This window comes from Vulpes lagopus, chromosome 6 (assembly GCF_018345385.1).
Source record: "Vulpes lagopus strain Blue_001 chromosome 6, ASM1834538v1, whole genome shotgun sequence".
NCBI lineage: Eukaryota > Metazoa > Chordata > Mammalia > Carnivora > Canidae > Vulpes > Vulpes lagopus.
The window spans coordinates 913,272-929,983 of NC_054829.1; the positions used below are offsets into that span (position 1 = coordinate 913,272).

At 66.2% G+C, this 16,712-nt stretch overlaps 1 protein-coding gene across 1 annotated transcript in view; it reads left to right on the top strand.

The window, feature by feature from the left end:
- Positions 1–4,682: 4,682 nt before the first annotated feature.
- AHNAK2 (AHNAK nucleoprotein 2) overlaps positions 4,683–16,712 on the top strand; it is a 30,739-nt gene continuing 18,709 nt past the window's right edge. The window contains exon 1 of the mRNA XM_041759082.1: positions 4,683–4,776. Within this exon, the coding sequence (XP_041615016.1) occupies positions 4,722–4,776 (55 nt within the window). The 5' untranslated portion in view covers positions 4,683–4,721. The remainder of the gene's footprint in view (positions 4,777–16,712) is intronic.

Below are 16,712 nucleotides of genomic sequence, written 5' to 3' on the forward strand. Positions count from 1 at the left end.
CCCAGCTCCGGCAGACACCTGGGTGACCCTGCGGGAAGGTGACCAGATGCCGGCTCTCCTGCCTGGGTGTCACCCCAGGGACACTGTGGGTCCCAGGCAGTTCTGCTGTGTGCCCACTGCTTGGACCTCCTCATCCATGGTCCTTGCTGCCCTCATAGTTCAGGGAGCTGGAAAGGGGTACGAGAAGTGTTGCACTCGTGTGCAGGTGGGGAAACTGAGGCCCGGGCCCAGAGGGGGTGTTGCTGGGCTGGAACCAGGTCTTCTGAGCTCAGCAGTCTCCCACGCCCTGTCTGGGCCTCAGTGGAGAGTGAGGATGGCCTTGTGACCGTCAGGGTGCGGGTGGGCTGGTCTGCATTACAGCTGTGGCAGCTGAACAAGGCCACCCAGAGATGTCCACGCCCCGATCCCCAGAACCCGTGGCTGCGACACCCTACAGGGGACTTTACAGACATGATTGCATTAAGGATTTTGAGAAGTAAGTCCTGGGTCATGCTGTTGGGCCCGATGCCCTTACAAGGAGGAGGCAGGAGGGTCAGAGTCTGAGGAGACGGACAGACAGAAGCAGAGGTCAGGGTGATGCAGGGCAAGGAAGCAGGGGATGGGGCATCCCCTGGAACCTGAAAAGGGCGAGGAAGTACACCTCCCCTAAAACCCCAGAAGGAAAACAGCCCTACCAGCACCCAGCACCGCAGGGACTGAATGTGTGTTTAAGCCACTGTGTGGTTATTTGTTAGCGGCCATGTGAAGCCAGTAGACTTGGGTGGCCCTTGGCTACTAGGAAGGTGCTGCCTTGGGGGAGCCCAGACTCAGAGGAAGTGGCAGAGGTGACCCAACATAGGGTGCTCAGCCCCACATAGCCGACAGGCGGCCCCTGGCTCCTCCGGCCAGCAACTGGGCAGACTGGGCAGGAGACGGGCCACCAGCCGAGGGCCAGGCCTCCAGCTGGGGCGGCGGGGCACATAGCTGTTCAAGTTTAAAAGGCTTCACCTGCTGGGGGAGAAGGGCCAGGGGGGAGCATGGCGCCATCCAGGCAGGAGTTCAGGGGACACATGCAGGACGCCCTGAGGGGCCGTGGAGGGCGTGCAGGCAGTGTAGTCAGGAGGAAGAGTCCATATGCCCCCCCCCGACTCCTCCTGGGACACCTTGGTCCATCCCTGGTCCCCAGCCTGCCCAACACGGGTGGGGACAGCTTCTCTGCCGCCAAGCTGAGCCTCCCTGTCCCAGCCTCCGAACAGGAGGAAGGGGCCTGCCTCCACTTGGCCCAGAGCCCCACAGTAGCCTGGCACCCCCTGGCCATTGCCTGGTGAGGGATGAGGAGGTATCCTTTGCCCTCAGAAGCATCTAGGTATCCTGCTCCTCTGGGGTTCTCAGCCCCAGATCATTGGGGTACGTCAAGGAGGCCGCTGCCCCCAGGCCTGGAGCAGGCACCCAGTTCGGGGGAGACTAAGGCAATCAGAAGCCAGGGGTCAGGAAACCTGAAGCTGCCGCAAACCCCTCCCCCTGCTGTGTGAGGATCAGTGGGGGGCAGATGGCAGCTGATGGGGTCCTGCGTGTGACTCTGCGCTGGGCCAGGCCGCAGCAGGTACAATGGCAGAGCTATTTTTGCTTATGGTGCTGCGGCTGCCGCATGGAGACATGAATCATTGATGCTCCGGGCATCCCTGCCCGCCCGGAGAGGCCCGAGAGTGACGCGCGGGCTGGGGGTGGGGGGCTCTGCTGGGGAACCCCGGCCTGTGGAGTCGGCAGCCACCACCCGTCACCCTGGCCCCAGCAGTTCCCAGACAGCCCGCCTCGGGAGACCCCCGAGCATCACGAGGGCCGTGGGGTCCCCGGCGTGGTGGTCCCAGGGAGGCGGTGAAGCCTGTGCGTGCCAACGGGAGAGAGCCCGGGCACTGCACGACCACCACGGCCCTCCCGGCGCTCAGTGGTGGGGGCCGTGTGGGGGCCGGGGGTGGGCGGGCTGGGCCCAGGGCTCCGTGCTTGTGGGGGAACAGTGACTCCTCAGCCACGTCCAACTGTTGTCACCTTCCCCAGCAGGCATCTGTGCCCGGAGGGGCCACGGGGACCGCGCTGTCTCGGGGCATGACGACAGCAGCTCTGGCAGCTCAGGGCTCTGCGGCAGGCTCACTGCCAGGCTTCGGCTCGGGGGAGGGACGGGCGGGGAGTGGGGAGGCCTGGATGTGCTTCACAGGCTCCACCTGAGCAGCTTTCTCCCTGGGCCCACCCTGTGATCCTGGGGCCAGGCTGGGGCTTCTGAGGCCCCCGTAGGTGGGAGGAGGGAGTGGACACAGGAGGCAGGGCCCAGTCTGGCTGGCCCAGGGGGGAGAGGGCCGACTTAGGGGCCGTCTTCCTCTACACAGGGGCCAGGCCCTCCTAGAGATGAATGAGGCCCACAGGGTCCCCCGGGGAGTGTGCAGGGGTGAGCAGAACAGGTGATGCCAGCCTTCTGCAGGAGACGGGAGGGGCGGCCTCTGGGGCAGGAGTGCCCTGGATCCAGGGCCCTGGGTCAGTGCCGAGCCAACTCGCTTGCTGCAGGGTAAGCGAGGCTCCAGCAGGGCAGTGCAAGCCCACCCAGGCCTCACCAAGGCCAGTGCAGAAGCGGCTGCAGGGAGGGTCCCTGCCCTGGTCCCCCCCAGGCCCTGGCCGGTCAGGGTCCAGGGACCGCCCAGCTGCACACTGGCCCACTGGGGGCTGCTCCATCAGCAGCCATGTGAGACCCCTCCTCCTGACCTCTGCTTAGGTGGGGCGGCTCCCTGGCCTCCCCACCCATCCCCCTCTGCCCTTCAGAGCCCCACGTGCATCATGCTAGACGTCAGGATATGTCACATGGAATGAGACCGCTTCATTTGGACACACAACTTTGCCAACGTCACTCATGTAATGGGGCGGGGGGACATAGACCCAGTTCTTTGTCCCAAGGTCCCCGCTTGGACAAGTGCCCCTTCTTCCCTGGCCCCCAATGCCAGACTCACATACACAGATGGGCAGGCTGGGATCCCAACAGATCTGGACAGATGTGGGACACACCCAGGGACACAAAAAGTGCTCCCTCCCTGCACCCATGAGCAGCTGACTCCCAGAAGAACAGAGCAGGGCAGGACTCCAGGGAAGGAGGAGGGCGCAGGGTCTGTGGCTCCAGGGCAATGCTGCCCAGCCCATAGGGAAAACCCCACACCCCATCGTCCCCACCTGAAGGACAGAGCTGTGCCCCGTTGTCCATGGGCCCCGTGGATGAGAGGCTGCAGAGCCTCTTCCCAGCAGTGATGTGCATGTCTGTGGGACCTGCTGCTGGCAGGCTGCCCGGCTGCAGCCCAGCTAACGGGAACTGGCACACATGAGTCATCCTGCTGGGCAGGCTCACCTGGGCCCTGCCGGCATCCCCAAGGAGGCCCAGGAGGAGAGTGCACCTGTGTGTGCATGTGCGTGTCTGTGTCCGGTTGTGCATACCTCTTGGGTCCAACGGGTGCACTTGTGTCAGCATGGGTGGGACCGTGTGTGCGCCTCTCCGTGCGCGGAGACATATCCAAGCCCATCTGTGTATTGGTGTGAACATGTGCGTCATCTCGTCTACCTGTGTGTCTTGGGTGTGTCTCATGTGCGTCCCTGTGTCTGAGTGGCTCCCTGTCTCTCTCTGCCCCAGGAGCAGGTATGTGTGTGTGTCCACCTGTCCGTCCCAGCACCATGGGCACCATGCCTAGGTGGCGCCCAGGCGTGGTCCTCCTTGGCACAGCGATGCGTTCCTGGTCTGTTCTGGCCCAGGCTCCCCGCCCGCAGCCCCAGGGGGACCCACACCTCCAAGGTGCCCTTCCTCAGGTCTACACCAGTCTGGGCCTCAGCGAACTCCTACTTTGGTGGAAACGGAATTCTCCTGGGCCTCCCCACTGCCTGCCGTTCCCCAAGGAGTGTGGTGTTCTGCACAACACCCAGGCTGGAGCTCGGGCGCCCAGCCATCCCCACTGCAGTCCCTACCAAGGCCCTCTGGAGCATCCGGGGCCTTGTGGCCTTGTCTCCCTCCTCATATTGCTGCCCGGGCCCAGCCCCACCCTCCCTCTTGCAGGGCTCCCGACTTCCAGCAGGGCCCAAGCACCCTGCCCCCCGCCGCCGCCCCCGGGAGGGTCTTTCCTCAGCTCCCACCGCCCGGTCTCGCTGCCCCCCGCCCCGCTGCACCTAATTCTCGGCCTGGGCCCTCTGTGGCCTCGAGGCAACACTCTTCCCGCACACTCCTGCGGTCCCAGCTTGGACGGCCCCTTGGGACCCCCCACGCACCCCCACCGCGGCAGCGCGCTCCCGGGCAGAGCAGCGTCTAGACTGCGAGCCCCTGCGCGGGGCCGGCAGGTCGGATCTCCGGCCCGTCGCCCCTCGGGCTCCCTCTGCCCCTGTGACCCCGGGGTCCCGCCCCCGCTGGCGGCTCCAGCCCGCGTGGGGACCCCTGCCCGGCCGCGGCCCGAGGCGCGCGGTCTGGGCGGGGCCCGGCGGGCGGAGGGCGGAGGGGGCGGGGCCTGGCGGGGGCGGGGCCTGGCGGGGGCGGGGCCGGGCGCGGCGGCCAATGGGCTGGAGGGGGCGGGGCGGGGCGGCGGCGGGGTCCCGGGCGCCGGCGGGGTCCGCAGTCGAGGCCGGCCGCCCGCGGCAGCGCCCTCCCGGCTCCCCGGCCGCCCGCGCGCCGAGCCCAGACCCGCGACCGGACGCGCCGGGCCCGCCGGCCCGCACCGCCCGGCGCCGCGATGTGCGACTGTTTCCACGTGGTGCTGCCGTCCTGGCCCGGAGCCCCCGGCAGCGGTGCGCCTGCTCCCGCCTGCTGCCTCCGCTGCACCTCGCTCTCACCTGGCTCTGCCTCCTCTCCCATCCTGCCGCTCTGTCTCGGGGTCGCTGACTCATCCCTGCCACTCCCTCTGTCGCTCCCGCCTGTCACTCTCCCTGCCTGGCTTTCCCTCCCTGTCACTGCCCCGTGTCCCCAGAGGCGGCCGCTCGGCGAGGCCGCGAGTGAGTGGGGCGTCGGGCCGTGGGTCACCTGGCACGGGGACCTGCAGCCAGGCTTGCCCGGGGCCCTGCTTTGGGGCCGGAGGACCACGGACTTAGGGCTGGGTGGGTCCACAGTGGGGCTGGCTGGCCGGCGAGGCGGGGGCTCGGCAGGGCTGGCCCCGAGGGCTGCGGCTGGGTGAGGGGCCACAGAGTGCCCGGTGCTGGGCAAGGGAAGGTGGGTGTCGCCCTCGCCTCTGCCCGCAGAATGGGAAGCAGGTGCTTTGTCATCTGTCTGTCCCCGCTCGAGGTCTGGTTCCCGCGTCTGCGTGTCTCGGCGTCTTGGGGGGCAGGTGGGGTGAGGCAGGGGCAGTTATCCCAGCTCTGGGTCAGGGATGCGGCAGCCACGCCCAGGGCATCTGGCCAGTTGCCAGCAAGGAGGGTTGGGCCTTGCTGCAGTGGCGCAGACCGGACCCCACTCCTTGAGGAACGCAGAGGAGGAAGATGATGATGGTGCTGCTGATGCAGAGGGGGAGGGCTGCCCCTGGCCTGGGCACGCCCCTCCAGCCGCAGCGGGAGTCCCCATGGTCCCTTCTGTTGCCCGTCTGTCTGGTGAACACCAGCTGGCCTCCTGTCAGGGCCTCCCTCGTCCCAGGGATGTTCCCTGGACAAGCCTTGGGAGGATGATAGATGCTGTGGGTCCCCAGCCCCCCTCCTCCTGACCGTGGCGGCCCTGGCCCGCATCCCTGGGGATCTGCTGTATCACAGGGAAAGGAGAGGGGCAGAGGGACGTGGGGCCATTGCTCTGCCTCCAGCATCCCCCACCGGCCTACACCCTCACTCGCAGGCTGCCCAGAGGCGCCCGGGATGCAGGGTGCAAGGCCACCCCCTCCACCTGTCTGCCTTGAGTCGGCCTGGTCGGGACAGCCCTCCCCCGCTGAGACCCTTATTCTCTGCTTTGACCTGGGGCCGGTCTGTGGGGCAGCCCGTAGGGAATGTCAGGGGCTGTCACGGGGCGTGGGTACGAGACCTAGCGCATCAGAGCCCCTGGGGGTTCCGTCCAGCGTGTGGGCAGGCGGCGCCCCACCCTCATCCTGCTGCCCAGGTCCCAGCCTGCTCCTGGGCCAGCCGTGCTAGGTCCTTTGAAGACCCCTCCCAGAGCCTGGGTGCCCTGCTACCCCCAGCCAGGGGGAGGCAGCCGTCGGCCGCCCCACCCGCACTGGGAGGCTGGCCCCTGGCGGCTACGCTGGCCAGCGTGGAAGGGAGCTCCACCTGGGTGCCCGGCCGCCCCTCCCCACCATCCCTCAGAGGCAGCCGGTTTCTTCCCAAGGCAGAGCTGGGTCCTGGGCAGCCGGACTGACAGGGAGCCCCCGGCTCCTGCCCCGGGCCCCTGCCCTGCACCTGAGGCCCCTGACTTGGCCTGAGCCCCCCCTCCCATCCCCACTCTGAGAAGCCCCCACGAGGTCCAGGGAGGGCCCACCATGAAGGAGAGTCTGGGTGGTCTCTTCTTGTGGGGGGCTGTGGTAAGTCTGGGGCCCTTCCCAGGCGCATCGCAATGTGGGGCCTCCCTGCAGTGGCCTCCCTCCTCTGAACGGGGCTGGTGGCCTCTGCAGGGCCCTGGGCTTGGGGCTGCAGGGGTCTGTGGGCTGCGACTAGCACCTGTGAACGGGAGTGGGCACGGCTGCCCACAGCAGAGGCCGGGCGGAGAGGCCAAGTGCCGGCGCGGGTGGCAAGTGTCTCCAGTGTCCATGCTGGCAGCTTGCCCTGGGTTGTCCAGTGGCACAGGGATGTGTCCCCATTTTGCAGACAGGGACGCGGAGTCTTGGAGCAGTGAGGAAGGGCCTTGCACCGAGGTCGAGGTCAAGCCCTCTGGCTTCTACAGGGGCTGGAATGGCCAAACCGCAGGCCGAGGGTGGTGATGTCGGGCAGGTGCTGGCGCGGCCGCCCCACCAGGCAGGGCTCTGGGGTGCCCCCTCCTGCCCAGAGTGTCCGTGGCAGGAGCCGGCAGCAAGGAGGAGGGGTGAAGGTCATCTTGGGCTGGTCCCACCCTCCCTCCCTCCCTCCCTGAGCTTTATCGAGGCGGGTTCTCCCAGCCGCCCGCAGGTGCTGCTGGCAGATGTGTCCCTGACAGCACCCCAGCTCTTCTCCCTGTAGGAAAACTCAAGCTGGACAGTCTGCCGCTGCTCCAGGGTCTCAGGAGAGTGGGGGTGGGGGGGAGGGCCCAGGAGCCCCTGCCTCCCGTGTGCCAGCAGTGGTGAGTGCGAGGCCTTCTCTCCATCTGGTTGAGCTCTTCCATCCTGAACTTGCTAGAAGCTGCCTCTTCCAGGAAGCCCCCAGGATTGCTGGGCCCAACCCTGTCTCACCCTCAGGCTCCAGCCCTCGCTGTGTCCTTTCTCCCATGACTGCCCTTTGCTGAAGGCTTCTGTTTCAGGTTGAGCCTGGGGCTGGCCTGCCTGGGGGTGGGGAAGTGGCGGTGTGAGGGGGAAGGACCCAGCAGGTGGGGAAGGGCACTAGCCGTCTGGGGGCCCCCGCCACTTGCTCCAGGCATGAAAGCCCAGATCTCCCCAGCACAGCCCTCTGGGTGGAGGCAGGAGGAGGCCGACCGTGCACCCCGGGCTCTGGCAGGGGCCCCGGGACCTGGGAGGTCACTCATCAGGGAACACTGTACCATTGTTTATTCGGCTAAGGTGAGTCAGGCACCTCTTGGCTGCACCGAGGAGTCAGAGAGGGCTTCCTGGAGGAACGTGCGTGTGGCCTGGAGAGCCTTGGCCGGGGGACAACAAGCAGATTTACAGGGTGGGTCTGGGGATAGGCGTAGGGGTGAAGAAGGGTAGAGAGGGCAGGGGCCAGCGGTTGGGGGGGTTTGTTCCCAGGGCGCTCGGGGCTCCACACGGGTTCGGGGCAGTCCCCATGGGAAGAGATGAGGCCGGGCAGGGGAAGGGGAAATGGAGAGGCAGAGGGGCCCAGCGGGGAAGTGGGGAGAGCTGGGGGGCTCCTAGCTGGGTGCACGGTGGGACCCTGTGTGCACCGACCTCCCCGAGCCTCCCCATGGGCCAGGCCCCGCCCAGCTCCTGCTTCTACCTCCAGGCTTCCCTTTGTTTGTCTTTTTTTGGAAGCCGCAGGCCGCTGGGAGCCAAGGGTCCAGCTCACTGGGGTAAATATTTAATAGTTAGAGACACTTTCTCTAACGGAAAGGTCCCAGGAGCTGGGGCAGGGGGGCGGCAAGTGGTGGCCCCGCCCACGCCCAGCCCACTAGCCCCCCTTCCCACCTCGCTTCCTGCCCTGTGCTGACCCCTGTGGGTGGGGGTGCCATGCCCCTCCCCCCGTTGTCAAGAGGAACCCCCTCAGGTGACTGGCTCCGAGCCAGCCGCCCCTGCCTGCGGGGTGGACGCTGGGGTCCGGGGCAGGAGTCCCAAGAAGGGCCCTTCGGCGCGCCTGCCTGGACACAGCCCCGGATGCGGGCGCCCGGTGCTGAAAGGACAGTGGAGGTTCAGAAAGGAGCAGCTGGGGACAGGAGCTCATGGGGCCCTGGTGCGGGCCTCCCTGCCCTGTCAACACCCGCTTCTGCTGGAGGGGCTGCCCGGCACTGGTGGGCACTGCTGTCTGCTGGGCGGGAGGCCCCTTTGTTTGGGGGTCAAGCCCCTGGTGGGGGTCAGACCATGGGCTGCCTGCATCAGGTCTGGGTGCTCTGCATCCCCCGCCCCCACCGGCCCTGCACCTCTGTCTCCCATGCATGCTGGAGGTCCCTCCTGGGTGGGGCAGAGGATGGCCTCCCACTCCCACAGGGCACTAGGCCACGTACGTGCAGGACCCCGGGAGGAGCAGCTCCCTCCCGGGCAGGCCTTACTCCTGGGTGGCACCAGCCCCCGGGGGCTCCTCTGTGACACATCTCCTGAGAATGCGGTGCTTGGCCCTGGCCACCTCCCCAGCTGATTCACTATCAGCTGCCCGTGGGCCTGCCCAGCCCCTGCCCAGCCCTTGCCAGCCCCCGATTTCCTGTGGTGATGCTGAGCAGCAGCCCAGGGTGCAGGGGGCTTTGAGCGATGACTGCCTGTGAGGTGGGCATTGGCAGGCGTGTGCTGGACGGCCTGGATCTCAGGACCCTTGGTGTGGCAGGTCAGCAGACACCCTGCAGCTGGCCCAGCACCACCTGGGGCCGGGGACCAGGCGGGTGGGGTCCTCGGTTGCTGAGGAAGGGGGCGGGGCCCTACACGGGGCCCCCTACCTGCAGGAGAGCCAGGTATGACCCCTGTGGGACTGGACACCAGCACAGGGGCAAGGTATGGAGGGCGGCCCCCTGACGCTTGGCCCTACAAGGTCACGGTGGCCTGGACCCAGAGCCCTGAGCCTCCGGCCTGAGTCCCTGCCCGCCCGGTGCCCCCGGCTGGCCCGCACATCTGCAGGTCCTGCTGGCAGCCACCTCCCGTCTGCAGGGGCCTCACCTGGACACAGCGCTTGCCAAGGGCTGCGGGCAGCTGCCTGTGGGGAGGGAGTCCAGGATCCGAGCTGGGAAAGCGCTTTGGGCAGAGCAAGCCGCATGTGCTCACGGGGAGTCTGGAGGGAGCCTGGGTGCGGCAGGGGTGGGGGGTGAGGGGTGTCAATGTGGGGGCGGCGGGGGGGGGGGGGGGGGGGGGGGGGGGGGGAGCAGAGCACAGGGAGTTGGGGGGCGGGGGCAGGCCCAGCCACGCAGCGTGGGGCGACCTGGCCGCATCTCCCTCTGGCTGCCGAGGTGGGGGCCCATGTGCTCCAGGGCCAGACGCCTGGGGGGCAGTGGGGTTCCCGAGGAGGGGGACGAGTGGCTCTGTGGGCTTGGGGTCCGGGGCTGGAGAGTGCGTGGCCCGCTCTGAACCTGCAGCAGCCTCCTTCCGGCTGGGCTCGGCCCTGGCCTGGGGGCGATGAGAGAGCCGTGGGGTGCCAGGCAGTGTGGGGTGCCAGGCAGCGAGTTCCCAGGTGAGAACTGTCTGGGGCTGTGGGAGGGGTGAGGTCACCGCCAGCCGGCCTGGCCAGCTTTCCCGGCTCACTGTAAATAGAGTCATTTGTGACCGTTAAATTTTTAGAGAGGGGGAGGCTGGGAGAGGCCTGGGTACAGCACCTCCTTCCTGACTGGGGACCCACCCTGGGCCTCTCGCCCACCCTGACCCAAGAGCACCCCTGGCCCCGGGACGGGCTAGAGCCTTCTGTGTACCTGGGATCCCCCTGAGCGGCCAGGTGCTTTCCCTTACTGTCACCCCCTCCGTGTCCCCATGGGCGGCTCGCTGCCCTCGGCTGTCCCCAGAGCCCCCAGTTAGTGGCTGCCTTGCCGATCGGGCCTGGGGTGGCGGGCAGGGGTGGGGTGAAGCCATCCCACCACCACCTCTCCAGGGCTGGGCCTGACCCCTCACTGCCCTGGACCCCCAGGCTGGGTCCCTCAGCTGGGCGGGCCTGCTCTGACCTGCTTGTTGGGTGCAGGTGCCAGCAGCCAGCTGAGCCCCACCCCGCAGGGCCCCGGGGCAGGGCGGGGCGGCTTCAGGATCCAGCAGGAGATCTGCTGATGGCACAGGCTGCACGGTCCTGCCCAGGCCTGCCGGGGCTCCGGGAGCTGGAGGGGCCCAGGAGCCAGACTCTGCGTCCTCCCACCCGCCCCCTGGGCCCCTGGGCTGGGGGCTGGGTCCTGGGGGTCCCGGGAGGTGACAGGAGGTGGTAGGCCAGGCAGTTGGCGCTTCGGGGAGGGCGGAGCTGGGGTCTTCAGGCTCAGAGAGGCTGCGTCTCAGCTCCCCCTCAGGCCCCGGTGACGCGGGCGCGGGTCATACACGTGGGTTCCAGGGCCCTGCGGCGCCCAGCTCGTCGGAGGCCCCCGCTTTGGGCAGAGGCTGCTGCGGAGCTTTGGCTGAGGGGCTGCAAGGGTGGCGGGGTGCACGCCGAGGGGCACGGGCAGACCGAAGGTCACTCACTGGCCCAGGCCGCGGCGAGCTCGGGCTCGTCCTGCTCCGGCCTCGGTGGTCTCTGCCGGGGAAGGGGCTGGCTGTGCCCTGGGCAGGGGTCTCGGCACAGCCTGACGCGCCGTGTCGCCCCGACGTATCAGGTGGAGCAGGCGTTAGCACCCCGCGCAGGGCTCTCTTGGAAGGGCCTGGGTACCCCTCGGGCTGTGCCTTCCCTTCTCTGTGCCCCCAGCCTGGCCAGCTTCCAGCCTCTGTCCCTGCACGTACAGGGAAACTGAGGCACGGGGCCAACAAACAGCCTGGGGGGGTGGGGGGATCCTATCTGACATCTGCGGCTGCCTACCTGTCTACACAGCAGGACCGGACTGGACTGCGCTGGCGGGTGGTAGTGACTCAGACATCCCCAGGCGGGCGTTTCCTTTCCCAGTCAGCTGCTTGGGCTGGGGGGGGGGGCACCCTGGGGGAGGGGCCTGGCCCGGCTCCGGGCCTGTGAGGGGGCCGCCCAGCCCCCTGGTGGGGCTCCAGGCCAGCGAGGAGGAGGCCAGGGCGGGGCAGCGGAGCGGGGCTCTGGAGGGGAGGGACCCAGGAGGGCAGCGGAGGGAGCGCCAGCTGGGATCTTCACTCTGGGCAAGTTGGGAGGACGTCGACCTGGGTAAGCCACTGCGGCTGTCTTCTGTACCTGCCCTGCCCCTGTCCCTGCCCCCTGCCCCCTGCCCCCTGCTCCCAGCCTCCAGCCCCCTTCCCGGAGTTCAGCCCTAGGGTACCTGCGCCCCTCACCACCCAGTAGGCCTGTGGGGGCCGGGTGGGGGCTCGGGCTGCGGGCTGAGCAGGGCTGTCATCTCCCAGAGCCCCTGCCCTGCCTCATCCCAAGCCCACGTTGGTGGGACGGGCCACCAGGTCATGGTGGCCGAGGGCACCGACACAGCCATCGCCATCCCAGGGCAGGTCCCCAAGGTGGGACCATGTGGCCGGGGAGGATTCCTCAGGTGACGTCCACCATCCTTGTTTGGTGCACTGGGGACCCCGGGAGTTTGGGGCGGGCGCTTCCAGCGAGTGCAGGCTCCCCTGCAGCGGGGCAGGTGGGCAGCGGTGGGCAGGACCTCCAGGGTACCGGCCTTTCAGCTCAGAGAGAGAAACAGGCTCAGGCCCACTCCCCTCCTGGCTGCTGGGCCCTCTGGAGTCGGAGGCCGGCGTGCCTGCCTCGGTTTCTCCAGGTTCAGAAGGACCCTCCCAGCCCCACAGCTCGGCGGCACCCTCAGGCCCGTGGACTTGCCCCTTCCCAGGAGAGCTGCCCTGCGCCTCCTTTCTTTCCCCATCTACTCTCTGCACTGGCACTTATTATGCACCTACTGTGTGCAGGGCTCTGAGTGCTGGGGACCAGAGAGGAAGGGGGGCAGTGGCCAGGCTTGGACTGAGAGTGGCCGGGGTGGAAGAGCGAGGTGCCGGGGCTGGGGAGGCTGCTGGTGTGCAGCGCAGTTTGGAAGGTCTGGGCCCAGGCAGCGGTGGGAGGGCTGTGCACGGTCTGGGGGCGCTGCAGGGTGACCCGAAAGTCCGGAAAGTCCTGGCTGCAGCCGGGCAGCAGCGGGAGGGGTGTGGCTGCGGGTGGGTGCCAGCCCTCACTCCCAGGCCCAGCCGGCCAGGCGAGGGCCAGGCGAGGGCCTTGGGGGCAGAAGCGGGAGCCGAGCTGGCCTCCCCACGCAGTTACCTTGGGAGGGCCTCGCTGCCGGCTGTTGCTGTGGGAAGGCTGAAGGTCTCATGACCAGTCAGCCGAGCCCAGCACTTTCCTCGCGCAGTTCCAGGCTGGGGTGAGGCCTGAGCGTGCCGTGCGCCTGTGTGGGCACTGGGCTCCAGGCCCAAGGGTGAGCCTGCCTCGTGGGGTCCTGCCCCCGCGGCTCCCTGGGTGGCTGGGGGACTGTGCGCTGTGCTCGGGGAGGGTCCCAGGCCCGGCACACACGCCCACGCTGGATCTCTGAGGCCACGGCCGGTCCCGTTTGCAGCTCCCCTTCCTGCCAGTGTCCTCGTTCCCAGGCCCACCACTGCCCTGGCGACATGCAAATGCGCCCACTGTCCCTGGCCCCTCTGGAGGGCGGCCAGTCTCCATGCAAACTGGGCTTTTGTTAAGCACACTTGCCGCTGAGAACCCCCACTTGGGGGGCTGCCTGGAGAGTCCCGGGCTCGCCCCAAGTATTAGAGTCATTATTCCATGTGGCTGCTGAGCCGAGTCCCCATGGGGCCCGTCTGTGGGGCCCGGGTCAGGCCGACAGGACGCTGCCCCTGCACTCACGGCCGAGGGGGGCCCTCGGGTCGCAGGGCCCGGCAGGACGATGCTCTGGGGGTTCCTGGGGTGCCTCGGCCTCCCGCCCCGGGGTGCAGGTCCGAGGCCGGCAGGCCCCTGGCAGCTCTGCCCCGCAGCAGGCAGGATTTCCTCCTTCCTGTTTGTGTGACCCTGGGCCAGGCTGGGGCCAGCTGGCGGCTCTGAGGGGCGCCCAGGGACCCAGGGCTTAACCCCGCAGCCCCACCTTCCAGCCGGTGGGGGGATGAGGAGCAGGCCCTGGAGGGGGCGGGTGCGGCTGCGGGTATGGGTGCGGGTGCGGGCAGTGCAGCTGGCCCGCAGGAGCAGGGCAGTGGGCTTCTGGGCCTGCCTGGGTCCCCAGGATCCCGGTGCAGGCGTGCACCCACTTCCACGCCGCCGCCCCCTACGCCCTGGTCCTCGACGCCTGCAAGACACCCCGGGGTCGATCTGGAGGTGCAGCTTCCCAGGGCCGGGGATCCCTGCCCTGCCGGGAGCCTTCCCTGCGGTGGGCCCCCTCCCCTGGCCCGGCCGCCGGCTGGAGGCCCTGCCCGGGGGTCCTGTCCCGGGCCTGTGGGACTCCGCCCCCCGCCTCTCCGGGTCGCCTGCCGGGAGAGGGCGGCCACCAGGATCTTGTTTTGTTGTCTGACTCACAGAAAGGGCTGCGGCCGCGGAGGCGCTGGGCGGCGGTGAGCTTGGCAGCCTCCCCAAGCCCCTGGCCCCTCCCCGGGGCACACCCTCCTCTAGCCCCTGTGGGTCCCCTGTGCCGCCTCCCTGGGACTCAACCAGCCCCTGCGCCCCGCCCCAGGTGGCCGCCCTGGGCAAGCGGCTCCCCTCTTCCAGGCTGGGCATTCTCATTCCTCGTTGCTAACACACGGCAACCCCCCGGAGCTGGGGGTAAGGGCCTGGGGGGGCCTGGGTGGTAAACTGAGGCCGGAGAGTAGGGTCGGCCGCCGTCAGCGTCGGCTGCTGTGTGGGGGCAGCAGGCTCGTGGAGAAGAGGCGAGGCCGGGAGTCAGAGGCAGGGCTGTCCCCACTCTGTCCCCACCCTGTGCCCCCGCCCGGGCAGGCCCTCTGGTTCTCCTGGGCGCACGCAGCAGCCCTCAGACGCCCACGGGGAAATCAGGGCCCGGAGGAGGGACGGGCTTGCTCAGGGCCACACAGCAGCTTGGCCAGAGTGCAGTAGCCCAACCTGCGCTCCTGCGGGGACTGGGCCCCCATGTGCTCCACAGGGACAAGGACCTGCCCGGTCCCCGAAGCTGGCTGGGGCACCCGTGGGGTTGGCAGGGGGCGCTTGTCCCCCTGGTCCCCGGCAGTGTGGGCGTCTGGAGAAGGGGTGTCCCCAGGCCCAGGCAGGCATGCCAGGGTGTCCCCAGTGCTATCTCTTCCTGGAATGCGTAGTACGGTCCCGGGGGTGGGGGGGCTGGAGTCGTGTTGCTGGAAAGGCCGTGAATACGGCTTTCATTGTTCAACCACGACACAACCATGGAGAGTCCACTTCTCCTTGTGCGGCGTTGGCACGGCGCTCCTCTGCACGTGGGTCCTGCCCGTCTGAAGGTTCAAATCTGTGGCCGTGAAGTGTGTCATTTCCTCATTTCAGTTTCATGGAGAATTTTTTAAAGTCTCTCTTGAGAAGGAGGGCAAGTTGTAAGTGTGTGGCTTGAGGCATTTTCCCCAGGTGGCCACACGCGTGTCCCCGGGACGAGGCGCAGCCCCTCCACTCCCTGAGGGTCTGTGCCTGCAGCTGAGCTGGCCGTGTGAGAGAGAGAGAGAGAGCAGGCAGGAGTGGGGGGAAGGGCAGAGGGAGAAAGAATCCCAAGGAGACTCCCCGCTGAGCGCGGAGCCTGAGGAAGGGATCGATCCCATGACCCTGAGATCATGAGCTGAGCCAAAACCAAGAGTCGGTGCTTGACCGACTGCGCCCTCCAGTGTTGCCCGTTTTTCTACTGGGTTGTCTGTCTTTTCCTTCTGGTCTGCAAGAACCCTCCGTGCGTTCTGGGGAGGAGGCCTTGGTTCGGCCAGCGCGTTGCACGTCTCCGCCCGGTCTGTGGCCTGACGGCTGGCTCCCTCGCGGGGTCTTCTGGGGAGCGGAGGCTCTTCGCCGTGACCTAGACCACTTTCTCAGCCATACCCCGTGGGCCTAGCGCCTTCCCTGTGCTGCTTAGGATTTGTTTCCCTTCCCCCAAAGTCATTCCTATTTATCTGCTGGAAGCTTTACCGTGAGACCTGCTCGGGTTCTACAGCCCACACGGAATCTCTACTTTCTGGGGCTGCCATAATGTTGAGATTAACGTTTTTCCCGGGGATAGCCAACGGCCCCACGCGGGTGACGGAATCCCGCAGCTTTGCATCTGTGAGTTTGGTTCTGGGGTCCTTGTTCTGTTCTGTTGGTTTTAATTGGCGTTTTCCTGCCTGGGTAAGGAAGTTGACCGTCTTTTCTCGTGGGCATTGGTACAGCTTCTTTTGTCAAGGGTCTGTTCAGAGCTTTCGCCCATATTTAACTGAGGTGGGGTTGTTTTTGTTTGGTGTTTTTGTACTGATTTGTCAGAGTTTATCTGGATGCAAGTCCTTTGTCAGATCTACACGTTGCCTTTGCATCTCCTTAAGAATGGCTTTCAAGACCGGACGTACTTAATTATGATGAAATATAATTTATCGCATTTTCTTTTGTGAGTCACACCTTTGGTGTTCTAAGAAAACATTGCCTCCCCAGGGTGGCACAGAATGTCCAGTGTTTTCCTCTGGAAGGTTTATAGTTTTAGGTTTTACATTTAGCTCTATGATTCATTTTGAATTCATTTTTATGTGTTATGTAAGAGTCCAGGTTTTTTGTTTTGTTTTGTTTTGTTTTCCAAACACACATCCAGTTGTCCCAGCACCATTGTTGCAAAGACTGTGATTTTCCTATTGAAATAACCTGGCCGCTTTGTCAAAAATCAATCGACCAATTCTGGACTTTCTATTCTGTTTCATTGATCTTTCATAGTTATATCAGACTGTGTTGATTCCACTGGGCGTGATTCAAATTGACTTTTTTTTTTAACTTTATTTTTTTATTTTTTATTTATTTATGATAGTCACAGAGAGAGAGAGAGAGAGAGGCAGAGACACAGGCAGAGGGAGAAGCAGGCTCCATGTAAGGAGCCTGACGTGGGACTTGATCCCGGGTCTCCAGGATAGTGCCCTGGGCCAAAGGCAGGCGCCAAACCACTGCGCCACCCAGGGATCCCTCAAATTGTCTTAAACTTAGTGAAACATTTTATTTATTTCACTTTTTTAAAAGATTTATTTGTTTTTGAGGGAAAGAAATGGAGTGCAGGAGCGGGAAGGGGGAGAGAGCCAGAGGGAAGGAGAGACTCTCAAGCCGACTCCCCGTTGAGCACGGAGCTGAGATCGCGACCTGAGCTGAAACGAAAAGTCGGATGCTCAAACCACTCTGCTCCCCAGCCCCCCCTTTCCCCCTAAACTTACTGAGACATTTTCAATGACACATCGTCATTTCGGCACATAGTCTATCTTGGTGAATGTCCCACGTGCACATAGGAGGGA